Source organism: Ceratosolen solmsi, unplaced genomic scaffold, assembly GCF_000503995.2.
Source record: "Ceratosolen solmsi marchali unplaced genomic scaffold, CerSol_1.0 scaffold29, whole genome shotgun sequence".
NCBI lineage: Eukaryota > Metazoa > Arthropoda > Insecta > Hymenoptera > Agaonidae > Ceratosolen > Ceratosolen solmsi.
The window spans coordinates 8,600,722-8,615,998 of record NW_011948417.1 but is presented as its reverse complement, the minus strand read 5'-3'; the positions used below and the strand labels follow the sequence as shown (position 1 = coordinate 8,615,998).

The 15,277-nt window shown below is 31.4% G+C and overlaps 1 protein-coding gene across 1 annotated transcript; it reads left to right on the top strand.

Moving 5' to 3' along the window:
* The first annotated feature begins 7,573 nt into the window (after nucleotides 1–7,573).
* On the top strand, nucleotides 7,574–9,285 carry LOC105359802 (cyclin-dependent kinase inhibitor 1C-like). The gene is made up of 3 exons (XM_011496496.1): nucleotides 7,574–7,600; nucleotides 7,987–8,298; nucleotides 8,950–9,285. Exons 1-3 carry the CDS (start codon nucleotides 7,589–7,591, stop codon nucleotides 9,214–9,216), a joined length of 591 nt encoding a protein of 196 aa, XP_011494798.1. The 5' UTR covers nucleotides 7,574–7,588; the 3' UTR covers nucleotides 9,217–9,285.
* The last annotated feature ends 5,992 nt before the right edge of the window (nucleotides 9,286–15,277 follow it).

The window sequence follows — 15,277 nt, the reverse complement described above, 5'->3', positions numbered from 1 at the left end:
AAATTAAGTATTCCTTTTATCGACGTTATGTAATTTCATAATTATCATATAATTTTCCATACTTGATCTTCCTTTCGTTTACATAAACCTTTTCATTATTCTACGGTGAATTTTTGTTATAATGTAATAGATAGATAGATAGATAGATAGATAGATAGATAGATAGAGAGAGAGAGAGAGAGAGAGAGAGAGAGAGAGAGAAAGAGAATGCAATAATTGAACCAAATTTTCGATTGCGTTACACAAAGAAATAATATTCTCGAAAATGGGAAGTGGAAAAATTCCGAAAGTCTGCGCATAAATAGAAGCCGAGTATTCTTGCGCGATGTGGATGGAAACTTGGTAAAAAAAAGAAAAAAAAAAAAGTAGGAGGAAAAGTAAATCCGCGTAAGGATCACAATGAGGTGGGTCTCCCGTTATGATTGGAGGCAAAGAAGCAAAAGAGAGAATAAGAGAGGACGAGAGTTTTGGTGCATCTGAAAAGTTTGACGCTTTAGGTAATATTGTCATGCGAGAAGGGGCACGCGAGGATTCGTTTTCATGCCATTCTCCTCCATCTTTCTTTCCCACTCCCTTTTTTCTACTCTGCGGACTACCCGTGCGAAAACGAAGGGATGGGTTTCTTAGTTTTTGGAAGGGCCGTAGGATCTGCGGTTGAATCCACTTTGCGGGCGTGTCCGCGTCTCTCGATTTCGTCAGGGCGAAGGGCACATTTTCGTGCCAGAGAGGCGTTGCAGCCGATGGCTTTTGTCAGTGAAGAATTTTAGATCTAAATTTCAATGCGGATATACGACAATGACAACTTTGATGGTTGTGCATTGTAACTTTATATGACATGCGGAGAACACGATTGTACAATTATTCATTCGTTTCTAAATCTCTTCTTTCCGTTATGACGTTCATTTATGATTTTGTTGAAAATCATTTAATCCACGTATCCATTCTCTTTAAAGTTATTTTGTAAAACACTTCGTAGTACTAATGGCGTTTTTCCTTTCATTTAGATACTCGTTTCCTTAAAAATTCCTCTTCTATAAGTTACTATTAATTAATATGCTTTTGAACTTTTGGACGATGATGATTAAAATGTAAAATAAACATAAGTAGTCCATTGACTATGAGCTTCGATCGCCCGAGTACATATGTACGATGAAAGGAATAAAAGTTGGAAATGTTGTAATTGAACTAAAAAAATTATTTAATCCTTACTCCTTCACCCAATTTATTTTATTTTCCCTTTAAACAGATGTAAGTCTATCGGTCGGCCGTATTATAATTATTTTAAGTTCAATTATTCCAATCGTTATTTCAGAATGTTAGAAAAATACGGTTATTTTAATATCACTGCGAAGCTATCATATCTTTAACAGTTAATACCATTATCACTTGAATTAATCAGAATAAAGCGATAACAAAAGCAATTCGGATAAGTATTGATTTGTTTTTTAAAAAATTATGTAGTTTTGCATCGTCTCTTTTAGGGATGATGGTGATAATACATTAGGTGTAAAATATTTAACGTTAATGATGAATTTCGAACTTCTGCTTAGCAAATATTTTTGGAATAATACTTTAGTGCTAGTCGCGGTCACTGTGTTAACTTAAAATGCAGTCACGCATTTAAAGTTTGCCGAGGTGCTTGGTGAATTGCACTTAAGCGATATGCCAAATCGATGAAAATACTTTTCAGGTCACGATGTCTCCATCGTACGGCTCTGAGAATTACAATCTATATATATATATATATATATATATATATATATATATACTTCTACTTCTATAAAACAAAGATAACGGAAACGAGAAGATTAAATTATTTCATATTACTGATCTATGAATAATTAATCGATCAATCTGCAATCGCTAATTGAAAATTGGACATTTTTCTACTCGTACGGACGTATGACATTAATAGCAAAAACTCTAATGGCTTTTATTGTATTTCAATTTTCTAATATATTTAAGACACATTATATATATATATATATATATATAATCGTAAATTAAAAACGGAAATTAGGAGAGAAAATGTAAGAGAGAAAAATAATACAAAACGGTTTATTACCCACGTTTTTTGATTCGCAGCTTTGTTTTAGAATTTTTTAATATCATTATCCAATTAATCCGATCTATTTTGTTTTATTTGAATAATTTTTAAGGTTCTAAGCCATTTCTTTCGATACCGATTTCACATGTTTTTATACGTTTCTGCTGCTTTGTGTCTTCCCTTGCAATATCGTCATTTTTGAAAAATTATTGAGTACATATTAACGATTCGCTAAAAATAAAAATTTTATAACAAACCTACTTTTTGTAAAAAAATTTTATTTATTTCTTTTTTAATAAAAATCAAAGAAAAATAATATGAGAGGATGAAAGACCAACCTTGAATATTGTAAAGTATTCGGTTTTACAACGAGTACTTATCTTAATAATATTTAATTACCTACTTTAATAAATAAAATATATTTTATTAAAAATATAATTTGTATAAAGCATATTAATGAATAAAATTAATGAACGAATAAAAATAGAATGAATGTTTGCTTAGCGACCGGATAATTTATTAAGAATAAAATATTTTTTAACAACGTAATTATAAAACAGGTATTATTACGATTATATTAAATTTTATGATTTATAATTGAAATTTATCAACTATCTGATTCAATTGTAATGATAGTATAAAAAAATATCGGTAAATTTTTACAACAAAAATATAAATTATTGCTTACTGAGTTCAGGAATTTTGTCTATTCGCAAAGGGATAACTTAATAAACAAACACATGCGATTGGATTATACACCCGTCGAAGAGAATGTTTAACTGTTCGATAAAACTTTATGTGAAAGTACTTTTAAACTTCAAAATCGACAACTATTTTAATGAATCTTCATCAAATAATCGCTCAACATTATAAAACAAAATATGTTAAATTTTGCGAAAATGAGTAAAAGAGGTAAAGAAGCAAACTATTATTGAGATTATCCTTGTCATTTGATCCAATGTTGCTTGTGGGAATGGTAGCTTTTGAAATACACACCTCGACTCGTAAAAGAGAATCCGTTCCGTTAAATTAATGTTCATACGAAATGTAAAGAATGGAGGTGAATTCTAGTGTATATTTACAGAGAGAGAGAGAGAGAGAGAGAGAGAGAGAGAGAGAGAGAGTGAGTGAACCACACTCAAATTGCATCATTTCATTTTCGTTCGAGGAGCAATAGTATATATCACGTGACGCGCGTATGTTATGCCGCTACCGACCTTATAGTCAATGTGCATACTTTTTAAAATTCGTGCTTCGCACTTGTAGTGGTAATACTAAACGAAATAAGAGAGATGGAGTGAGGAAATTTTTTGCCATAAAAAAGCAATGTACTTTTATGGTGAAATTGGTAAAGTGAGCATTTTATTCAATTCTTTTTTTTTTCTTCGTTTCCATATAATTCATCCGAATTATAGGAAAAATTGCTACGCCCAGCAGTCATAATTTAATACTAGAATCATGAAAAAGGATATAAATAATAATTATAAATTTTTATCACTTTAAAAATGATAATAATTCTGTGAATTCAACATTTGCTTGCTTATTTAATGTATCGCTCGGATAAAAAATTGGATTCAGAAATAATGTAGCCGACATGTTTTTGTATTATTGAAAATTGAATGGAAATTATATAATAAATAACACTAATAATAATAATAATAATAATAATAATGATAATAATAATAATAATAATCGGTATTATTGCTTAGTTATAAACAAAATGAAAGTATAAAAATCTTAGTCTTTAGATTTAATTTCTATTATAATTGCATATCGCATCGATAATTTAGAACTCAGGTTAAAATATTTTTAAACGTTAAAATAATTTAATATTTTATCGATTACAAAGTTATTTAATAAATTAATAAAAATTAAAAATAATTTTTGTAATCGAAGAGAAATCATGTCAAAATTGATTATGTCATTTAATTTAATTTAATTTTAAATAATCTCTTTGTGACACTTAATAATAACGTTTATTTTAAATTACAATCTTACTTCTATTGACTCATTGCATTATTTATTGAAAATAATAGGGATGATTATAAATTAATCTATTTGAATTAATTATATAATTTGAATAAATTAATCTATTTGTAATTTGAACTATGTTTTTTTTTATACTGTTTTCATTCATTGAAAAATTTATAATTCAAATGCTTAATTTTTTACACCTTAACAAATATATTTTCGCATGAATCTACAAAGCACAAACTTTATTTGTAGCCTTACTATGATCCTGATACTTTTATCATTTGTGAAATGATTATAATCACATTGATATATTACCAGTTTATCTCGGCTCAATTACTGATATTCAAAACCATAATATCTTTTGCATATAATTAAGAGTGAAAAAGGTAAATAATCAAATACGTAGATCGATCAACATCTAAATTTATTGAAAATTTCATATTAATAAAAAAATACATTATTAGTCTTAAGAAAAAGTAATGATAAAAAGCGATAATATTTAAAAAATTAACAAAATGTCTAATGAAATTTTTGCATAAATTAAAGAGACGATTAGGATTAATTTAACTTTGTGAATATTTTAAATATGACTTAATTATTTAGTGACTATTTATCAGTGGAATATTCTTATTATTTATAATATTATATTATTATAATGTGTGCGAGCGCGCGTGTGTATATGTATACAAAATAAAAATACAATAGTGTATTTGAAAATAAAATAAAAAATGTTAATTTTTACGAATTATGCTAACATTATCTCTTAGTAATAACAGTAAAATTCCTTTACAAAGAATTATGTCTTATTAATTTAATAATGAATTAAAGTAATTAAAAATCTATTTAAATTAAGGGATTATATGTTATCGCTCAAGTTTTCCTCGAGAAATATTTATTTTGTGTAGACAAACAAAATGAAATCAATGAAGATTTAATCGATTGAAGAGACATTAACATTTTTATTATTACGTAATCTTACGTATATAACGTTTTATGTGTGGTACATATATTAAGAAAGCGTATAGTATGATATTAAAGAAATTTCCTTAGAAATGATCTTTATTATTATTATTATTTTAAATTTATGGTAATATAAAAATTTGTATTTAACTAATTTTAATTTGAAAAGTTTCAAATAAAATGCTCCAAGATTTCTTAAAAATATTTCTTTTTGATATTATATATACTAAAGCTGTTTAAATGTTATATCTCGTAATCAAATTACTAAATCATAATAAACACTTTTGATGAATTATTTTTAAGCAAGATCGAGTATAATTGCAATCAAAAGCTTAATAAATATTTCAATTAAATAGAAAAAATAATGTTTCTCTTACCTCTGACTTCTCTTACTTTTATTAAAGAAAAAGAAAAAAATTTTGTACTATAATACGAATTTAATAATTTAATTCTTTCTCATCAACTACATCGAAAATTTTATTTATATTTCTATTTATTACAGTGGAACTAACGCTCTTTGACAATTAAATACAAGTTTCGAGAAGATTATTTTTTATAAACATGATTTTTAACAATATACCTAAACCTTTTTTTAATTAATTTATTCTTTTAGAAAGTACTTACTGCATTTTAAAAGCAAATAAATGTATACAAAATTTTAATAAAACAAGATTATCAATATTTAAAACTATTCGTTTACTATTTATGAGCATAATGTAGTATTGCCAGACCTTTACTCGAGTTTTAGTTCGATTGTAAAATAATCATAAGATTTAAAAATCAAATGATTAATTCAAGAAGGTGATATAAATTTTAGTAATTTGTTCGTGCTTAATCTTTTATTCAATACATATCCTAGTAATATTGCAAATAATGCATGCAATATCGTGATGTAATAAATTAATAGTCTAATCATGTTGTTGCTAGATGAAAAAAGTATTGCAATATTGGCATTTTATTACCTCAAATAATTAACTTCACAGTTATTTTCGACGTATCCGTTAGTTCTAATGATAAAATAATTTTATACAGCATGCTGCGATATGCTAATGAAAATAAATTAATTACACATAAACTGTAGCCATTGTAATTTTACTTTTTATATAAATGCACAATGTATTTACTTTTCTCTCTCTCTCTCTCTCTCTCTCTCTCTCTCTCTCTCTCTCTCTCTCTCTCTCTCATTCTCGTTCTACATAGTTATGTAGTTTACGCCATTTTTTTCGTTATATAACTTAATGTCACTTTTTAAAAAGAATGTCGCTTTTATTATTACGCCGCTATTATAATATCTTTTGCAAGCAGTACTACAAGCTACTAAATAAGTATTTTGTATTGGGATGTAATTTTCCCTTTAGTTTATTTATTTCCCTTAGAATCACAATTAGCTGTGACAACATGGTCGAATGTATTATTGTCACTCTAAAGTTTAAGCCCTGTTAAGCGATAATTTAATTTATATCGAAAGATAAAGCTAGGATGTTTTTATCCCAATTAATCTAGCCATTTATACCTGATTTCCTAGCACAATTTATTAACACTTTACTGACGAAATCGAATGGGATATTGTTCGAGTGAACGAAAGCACGTTACTTAACATAAAATTAAGAAACGTATCGACGAAAATATTCTGAATCAATGTTTGCTTTGATATTCCATTCGAGAGTCAACAAACACCGGCCGAGTATTATAAAACAACACGCGAGTAGCAGATTAAATTCAAACAACATTCTATATGTTATTCGCCGCCTCCTAACATCACCGAACCAACCTTACTGAATCAACGAGCGGACATATTTACGATCGCTATCCACATTTCAACGATCTAACACAAAGTATGAATTATAAAAGCAAAAAATAAAACACAAAAAACAAAACAAAACAAAAAAAAAGAAAATAAAAGAAAAAAGAAATTGAAGAAAAGCAGGGGCAGCTCTTGGGCTGCTTATGGATTGACCCTGGCAGCACTCCCTGCATCCCGGAATCTCAAAAGTATCCTTGACACCGTGTACGTGAACCGATGGGCTTCGGAAGCGGCGAGCCTCTATCGCTCATTGGCGCAATCCGCAAAATTGCCCGAGCGCGCATGTAACGCGTAAGGCGCTTCTTTCTTAATCGCGGCCCGAGGTCCGGGCTGTGTTGCGCAAGGAAAGCGAGCCAAGGCACGATCTCCTTTTTTCCTTCATTTTTGTTCTTTCTTTCTGTCGGCATTTTCGGGCCCGACGTGGTGTCCACGAGCACCACCACCACCACCACCACTACCACTACCACTACCACTCCCACTACCACTACCACTACCACTCCCACTACCACTACCACTACCACTCCCACTACCACTACCACTACCACTCCCACTACCACTACCACTACCACTCCCACTACCACTACCACTACCACTACCACTACCACTACCACTACCATCACCACCACCACCACAATCATCATCATCGGGCCCACCCGACCCGTCCGATCTGCTCGACGCACGCCAAACTTCCTCTCCTATAAAAGCTCGCGAGCTCTTCGACACTCTCAGTCCCATCTCCGTTGGCTAAACGCGCGTTCCGACTTCTTGCAGTATCTATCCTATCCTGCAGACCTATCGACGATATGCAGCCTCAGGTGAGTTTTAGCTCAAACACTACTACTACTACTACTACTACTACTACTACTACTACTACTACTATTTTACTCCAGTTTATTATGATACGCAGTTGCCGTGTAATCAATCGGTTAATCGGCTTTCTCCACGCGTCCTGGCCTCGGGGTCATCTTCGTTGAGTCTAACCATCTCTCCACCAACCCCTCCTCATCCATAATAAACAATACGCTTTTGTCGTAGTTCGAGGCGTCCTCTGTTTGTTGTAACTTAATCAGCTCGATTATTATGTCGCGGTATTAATCGGAATAATCGATCATTGGATAAAATCATTGGGAGTGCAGCTGCGACAGGAGATTCAACGACATTCTATAACTATTTATACTATTTATTATCCCATTCCTATTAGATTTTCATTCTTCTTGCCATGGTGGCGGTCGCTCTCGCGGCCAGCGAATCCAGATTATACGCAGCGGAGAATACGAAGGATATCCCGTTAACCAATAAGAAAATCGATGATACGAAGAAAAACAAACGTGGCCTCTTCGATCTTGGCTACGGTTACGCTTCGCCCTACGCCTATTCCGCTTACTCAGCGCCCTCGCTATACACCGCTGGCGTACACACTAACACCGTCATCACCAAGGAAGTCCCCTATCCAGTACCACATCCCGTCGCCGTACCCGTGGAGAAACACGTACCGTATCCCGTCATCCAGAAGGTAAGTTGTTTGCCGAGTGAAGAATTTAGAATTCCCGAGGATGGATGATACGTCGATGTGTATACATTTTCATATTCCCCCTTATTTCAATTCACTTTTCTTGATAATTTAAAATAAAAGAAATCATGTCGTTTTGCCGGATTAGTTATTTTAAGAGTTACATTTATCTCTTTTATTCTGAGTTTTTAATTAAAATCAACACGAGCGCCGATCATTTAATCATCTATTGGGAGCCGATTGAGTTTTTAAAGCATTGTACGGACGAGCTTGTTTGAACAAATTTTAAAAATTCACATCACAAACATCCAAAGGGAAGTTGACTCGATCAATTTTAAACGGATAGTTGATATGATTATTACGAAAAAGTATGAAAAACTTGTTTCTTCTCAGAAATATATTTTCCAAAATTTAATATATCCCGACTAACCAAAGGAATGGAAAAATCAATCGGAAATCCAAAGGGGACCGATAATCGATGAAATAGCCAATCTTTTAATTAGACTTACGCGAGGACCTACGAATCCATCTTCGAGGGCTTCAAGGCCCGTAGTAGATCATCCCAGATCAAGCTGTCACGATCGAATGCTCCGTCAAATTCTCGATCGTCGACTACTTTCATCCAATAATCTTATTTCTTCCCTATCCATTCAGGTTGCCGTGCCGGTAGATCGTCCAGTCGCCGTGCCAGTACCCAAACCCTATGCCGTCGAGGTTGCCAAGCCGGTGCCCGTCCCCGTCGATCGTCCAGTGCCATACCCCGTGCACGTGCCACTCGTCAAGCACGTCGGAACCCCCTACGCGGTCGAGGTGCCTCAACCTTACTCCGTGCCAATCGTTAAACAAGTGGCCGGCCTTCCCTATTCCCAGCCACTGGTCCTTGACAAGTATCCTGGACTGGCTACTTATACCAGCTGGTAGAGAGCAGGAAAGGGGACTGTGCGGACCTTGAGATCGATTAGCTACATCCGAAGGATCTTGAGAGTTATCGAGGAGTTATCGAGGAGTTATCGAGGAGAATGTCATCATTGTGACAATAGTGTGAATTATTTTAGTTCTTTAATGACGGAGATGGAGCGATTTTTAGTCAACAAATACAAATGGTCGGCTATTGTAGCATTGTGACCGGCCCAACTTGCGACACACGCACGGACATTTATTTTTATTAACGATGAAGACTCTCGAAATGCGAGCAAAGAAAATTTCTCAGCTTACGTGCGGATAATGGATTATCGGAAGATTATCGGAAGATTATTGGAAGATTCGATGGCAGAGGTCTTTGGACACGTCACATTACATACGAGTCATCCTTTTAATTCCAAGGAAGGAAGTAGACTATAATAGGCTTGGACGAGAACATCTCTTCGACGCTTTTATCACTTTTTACATCAAATTGGTATTCTCGCATCTCCCTAGAAGTATTAATTCTGTACATACGAGAGAGAGAGAGAGAGAGAGAGAGAGAGAGAGAGAGAGAGAGAGAAAGAGAGAGGGAACACAACGAACAATCATGCACTATGGAAAGATATTACTTTCGCACACCGAAAAATCTCGTTACGTTTGCGCCTTAGATGTTGATAAATAGTGATAAGAAAAAAGTGAAATACATCGATTGCGGAATTACCAATTTCATTTTCTTGAATTTCACGTGTAAATGTAAATTACAGCATTCCGTGCTGTATATCCGAAGCTATGTTATTTTTATAATCAATAAATAAAAGTTTTTTTTCTATCAAACGACAATTTGCTGTTTCTTAAATTTGTATTTAATGTCTCAAATTAAACGCACATAGTACTTTATCGTTTTTAGCAGGAATAGGAAACGGAAAACAACAGAATAACCAACAACGAAGAAATAGAATTTTTCTTCTTTCGCTTAACTTCGCAATAACACCTTTAATTTCATACGTAATATATATTTCCATAAACATTAGTTAACATTGAAAGCAATTTTTTTTTCTTTTCAAAATAGCACACTGGCTTAAACGATTGACTTTTCACCATCTATCCTTGCTTTATATAAATTTTACAAGACGGATTGTAATAAATTGCATACAAACTTGCAGTTATAGGAATGCAAAGCGAAAGAAATTCACATTTACACGCGTTTTCATGTAATTGTAAACAATTCAATATAAAATAATCGTGACATTTAAGCATTTGCATAATATAGTTAACAATTGACACACACACACACACACACACACACAACAACCACCACCACCACCACCACGACCGGATACATAATATTTACATATACGTTGGAAATTATAATTGCACTCGAGATTAGTCAGCAAACGAAGAATTAGTTTATCAACTCAATGGGTAAAGTCCTCTTAGGGAGTCCATGTTGACGAATCGAAATACAACGGGCGTTAGAGAAGGGATACGATGATCAACGCGATCTTTTGACATTGAGCCATTGATCGAAAGTCACTATAAGAATAATGAAAAATCTTGGACAGAATAACGAAAAAAATAACAAACAAAAAAAAAAAAAGAAAATGAAAGAGATGCTCGTATGTTAAGATCACGCGCTCGCGCAACATTAACAAATATAACACAATGAAAGAACGTGAAAGGAAAGTTTAAGGCGGAGAGGAGGACGGCAACGACTCGATTCCGACGATTGCGCTTATCTGCTAGGAGGCGCCGAAACCGGATTGTGCGCCACGCGCCAGCCCAGGTCCGCACTTTCTAACCGGGGTACGTGATGCAGGGCCACCTGCGCGGAGAAGGTCGAGCGGCGATTTTATTCGAGTTTCGGTAAAAGTGGAGGAGTCGAGGAGGAGTGGAGGCCGTTGCGTCAGCTCGCTTGCTTCGATAAATAGCGGGAAAACCCTTTGGTTGTTGTGGCGATGCCTAAATTTAATAAACTCTCGGACTCTTCCAACATACTACCCGATTATTGGTGTTCTAACTCCAATAGGGCGTAGGCTAACTCTCACCTCTCCCGTAAGTTTAATCACTCGATTATGACAGTAGAGGCGCATGCCTCGTGTTATATCGCGACTCTGGGTTGGTATTCTTTGTATGGTCGTTATTTTATTTAACGACGAGTTAGTATTGTGCAAGGCTAATTAATCAGGCAGTAGCTTAACTTGATATTGATCTCTATCTAGTGTGTTTATGCTTTGAAGCTAAAAGTAGCTTTTCTTTTTTTTTTTGTTACGTAATTATATTGATTGTCTAATACATAATCTATTAGCATTCTTCGTTACGTGTGCGTATAATTTTTTCATTTTGTCATTGTGATGAAATAATTTGATTTTAATATAGAATAGAACGCATATTCGAATATGATTAAATATAATTTTTGTTGTTGTTGTTGTTGTTGTTGTTGTTGTTGTTGTTGTTGTCATCTTAACAACACACGCGCAATGCCTTGTACTGTATGCATTGAGTTGAAAAAAAATTTCTTCCCTCGTTCATGTATCGTGATTGAGCAATACTTTGTACTGTAGAAGTTGTCAAACACAGACAATTGACGTTAGTACGTAATAATCATAAATAACAAATTCAGAAAAATATTCTATTCCACTTTCGCACAAACAGAATATTTTACTTTTACTTTTGCCATTAATAAGCGCAGGTTAATTCATTAGGAAAAAAGAAAAGAAAAGCCGTTGATAAGAATACTATGCACTTATACTTGAATCTTTAAGCATAAGTGGGTGTTAAATTAATTGCATAATTGCAATCAATCTTGATTTCAAATATATTAAATTCTCTGCTTTTTCAATTTCTTTAATAAGGACAATTAATTTTTTCGATTATTAATTGTGATCAATGTAGTTTAAAGAAATTACCAATCTAATAACGGAATATAAAATTTTTAAAGAATTTATGCGTATGTATGTGTTTTTCCTTAAAGTAGAAATTTTCATTCTATATTACGAGTTAATTCTAAAATTTTTACTGCCCATTATTTTGAAATCTAATAAATATAACTTAAAATTATTTCTAACTTTAATAAATATTTGAATTACTATTCATTTATACTGTTCGAAAATAAAAAGTACTCTTAAACATTTAGGTGCGACATTTAAACTGCGATATTTCATTGAAGTATCACTGTAATCAATTAATAAATAATATTTTTGGTACTGTATTAGAGTATTTATTTCTATGCCTGAAATAAATGAGTACACATTATCTAAAATTATAACTTCAAAATAAGAAATAGAAAGTAATAGAAATAATAGTAATAGCAATTATATCGCTTAAATATAACATATGATGGTATCTATAGTAATTCTACATAAAATTGAAATTACTACTAAATATAAAAGGATATTTTTTATTGAATTAGAGAAAAAAATTAAGAAATTTATCAATAAATCGAAAAAAAGTAGAAAGTAATTAGATTGGTATAAAATTAAAGAATATATATATATATATATATATATATATATATGCGTGCGTGCGTGCGTGTGTGTGTGTGTGTGTGTGTGTGTGTGTGTGTGTGTTATCTACATAACTTTTATTTATTAATAAACTTTTGAAAAGAGTAAAATAATTTTGAAGATTGTATTTATCGAAATCTGAAGAACATTATTTACATTTCGTTAGCTTAAACATTCTACTCATGGCATTCCAAATTATACTACTGAACAATCAAACATTTTACTTTAATAAGAAATGAAAATATATTCATAATTTTGACTCTACAATACATCACAACGTAAAAATTTCTATTTACTTTAAAACTATTTGAAGCTGGAATAATTTAACGCATCCTATTCCATGTTTTAACAAATAATACATATTCATGAATCATGAGGCAAGTAAAAAATGTTCCGAAATGAAAATAGCGTAAATGTATAAAAGAAATTAAAAACTTTTAGAATTGTAAAATTTATGAAAGTACATGTTGAGTTGAATTAGGTAAAGAAATATTGCATGCAACTTTAACTATTTAATTTCCGACTGAAATAAAAAAAAAAATATTTATGTGGGTGTGGGGGGGGGGGGAGGATAATAGTAAATGACTGTGTATCTCTGAATAACGCTAAACTAGATTAAAGTATATCGTGATAGAAATTTAACGCATTTGAACGCATTTGTTCACGTTAAAAAGATACTAATCAGTTATTAAATTAAATATTGAAAACAATTATAAATAATTGGATGAATATCTTTTAAAATAAGACTCCAGCCTATCGGTAGAAATTCATGTAATTTATTAACAATCAATAGCTAAAGAGTATATGCTACACTAGCGTATAAAGATAATTATTATAATTATCTACAAACGGTAGAAAGTCAAGAAAAGATACATGTTCATCAAATGTTTACTTTATTGTGTTATTAGACGTGTTCATGTTAAAAACAAAATCTTAAAATACTGATACGACACTTGAATTCTAATAATAATGAAGAAATTTTATTAAACTGCTTGACCATTGAATGTTTGATAATAATTACATTTTTGACTGCAATTTTTAAGTGCTCTTAATAAACTATGCAAAAATACTTAATTTACGCGCACAATACATTAATTTCAATTTAATTTAATTTACGTTTGAATGTTTATTTCTGACTTATGTTTAAATAGACATTTTTTTGTTATATTATATGGAGCACGTATTACTATTTATTTACGTTAAATATTCAATATTTATATTTGAAATGATTTGAAATGAGATATAACATATCGATGCTATGGCCGTAATCCTATTATACAGACAATTTACTTTTCATGATCATGGCAGTCTTTAGAAAATGAATTATTTAATAACACATTTAAATAATACATGATGATATAAAGGTCTATAATTAAAAAATTCATAAGATTTAGTAAAAATGCAATTGGACATGTCGTTCATGAACATAAAATATGTGTGTTTGGTTACGATGTTGTAATTCGAAAACCAGTTTAGCCAATGATTTATTTGATATTTTAGAAGAATATCTTATACTTTATATATATATATATATATATATATATATATATATATATATATGGTACGCAACAAAAACTTATCTTGCGAATGCTATGTTAAGTTATTCATCAATTCATAATAAGAAATAAGCGACAATTAAGTGCACACGTGCATATTTATAAGAGTATGTATTGAAAGAACAAAGGAGATAATATAAACCGTTGATGAATAATTCAAGCAGCCCCGATGAATATTAGGGCATCTAAAGCCGAAGTTGATATTTTCAGTTTACCGACCGTATATCCAATGGAAATTGACGTAGGCACAGTAGCAGCAGGCAAAATGCATATACGTACCCGGGACACTGAAGCTGCAGGATGTGTTTCATCCAAAAAAGATTTTTGAACAAAGGATATTAATGTGAATAAGGGCGGAGATATCCTCGTATCTCTTTTATTATTATTTAAATACCTTTCAAATGAAATGGCGTCTATTTTAAAAATCTTTTACCCGTTAAGCGCTGATATACTAATATAATATAATATAATAATCGACTATATTATTATAATTATATGTTGAATCGAATTTTTTAATTTACGTTTTTGATTATTTTTCAATATCAAAATTGATATAGTTGCATTACATTCTATCTTCTTAAATTCAATTTAATAAACTATTATTCATACGAAGACGCTTGTATAAAATCAAACCGTTTTAATAATTTCTTCCTCGCGAATATAATAAAAAAAAATACAACAATTATATATATATATATATATATATGTAGTAAGCGATTCTCTTCTTTTTTTTAACTACTGACATTGTTAATTGACCTGTGTATACATTAAATTGCATATATCCGTATATACTGTACATTATATATTTATGAAATAATAAACTATAGTATTCTCTTCAAAATGATTTGAAATGAATTCGATTAAATATATTTATAGTGAATTTCATCTAATACATTATATTCAAGCGTGTTGCAAGAGATCAATGGTGCGCCGTATTCTTATCTTTAAAAATCGATCGAAATTCACCTATGGCAAGTAACCTCGAGAGTAAATTGCGTACAACATTGCGAGAAAATAAGA

What these genes read in the sequence shown, in the direction of transcription:
- LOC105359802 (XM_011496496.1), top strand. An exon ending in CGTATCCCGTCATCCAGAAG is followed by an intron (nt 8,299 to 8,949) that starts GTAAGTTGTTTG and finishes CTATCCATTCAG; the next exon opens with GTTGCCGTGCCGGTAGATCG.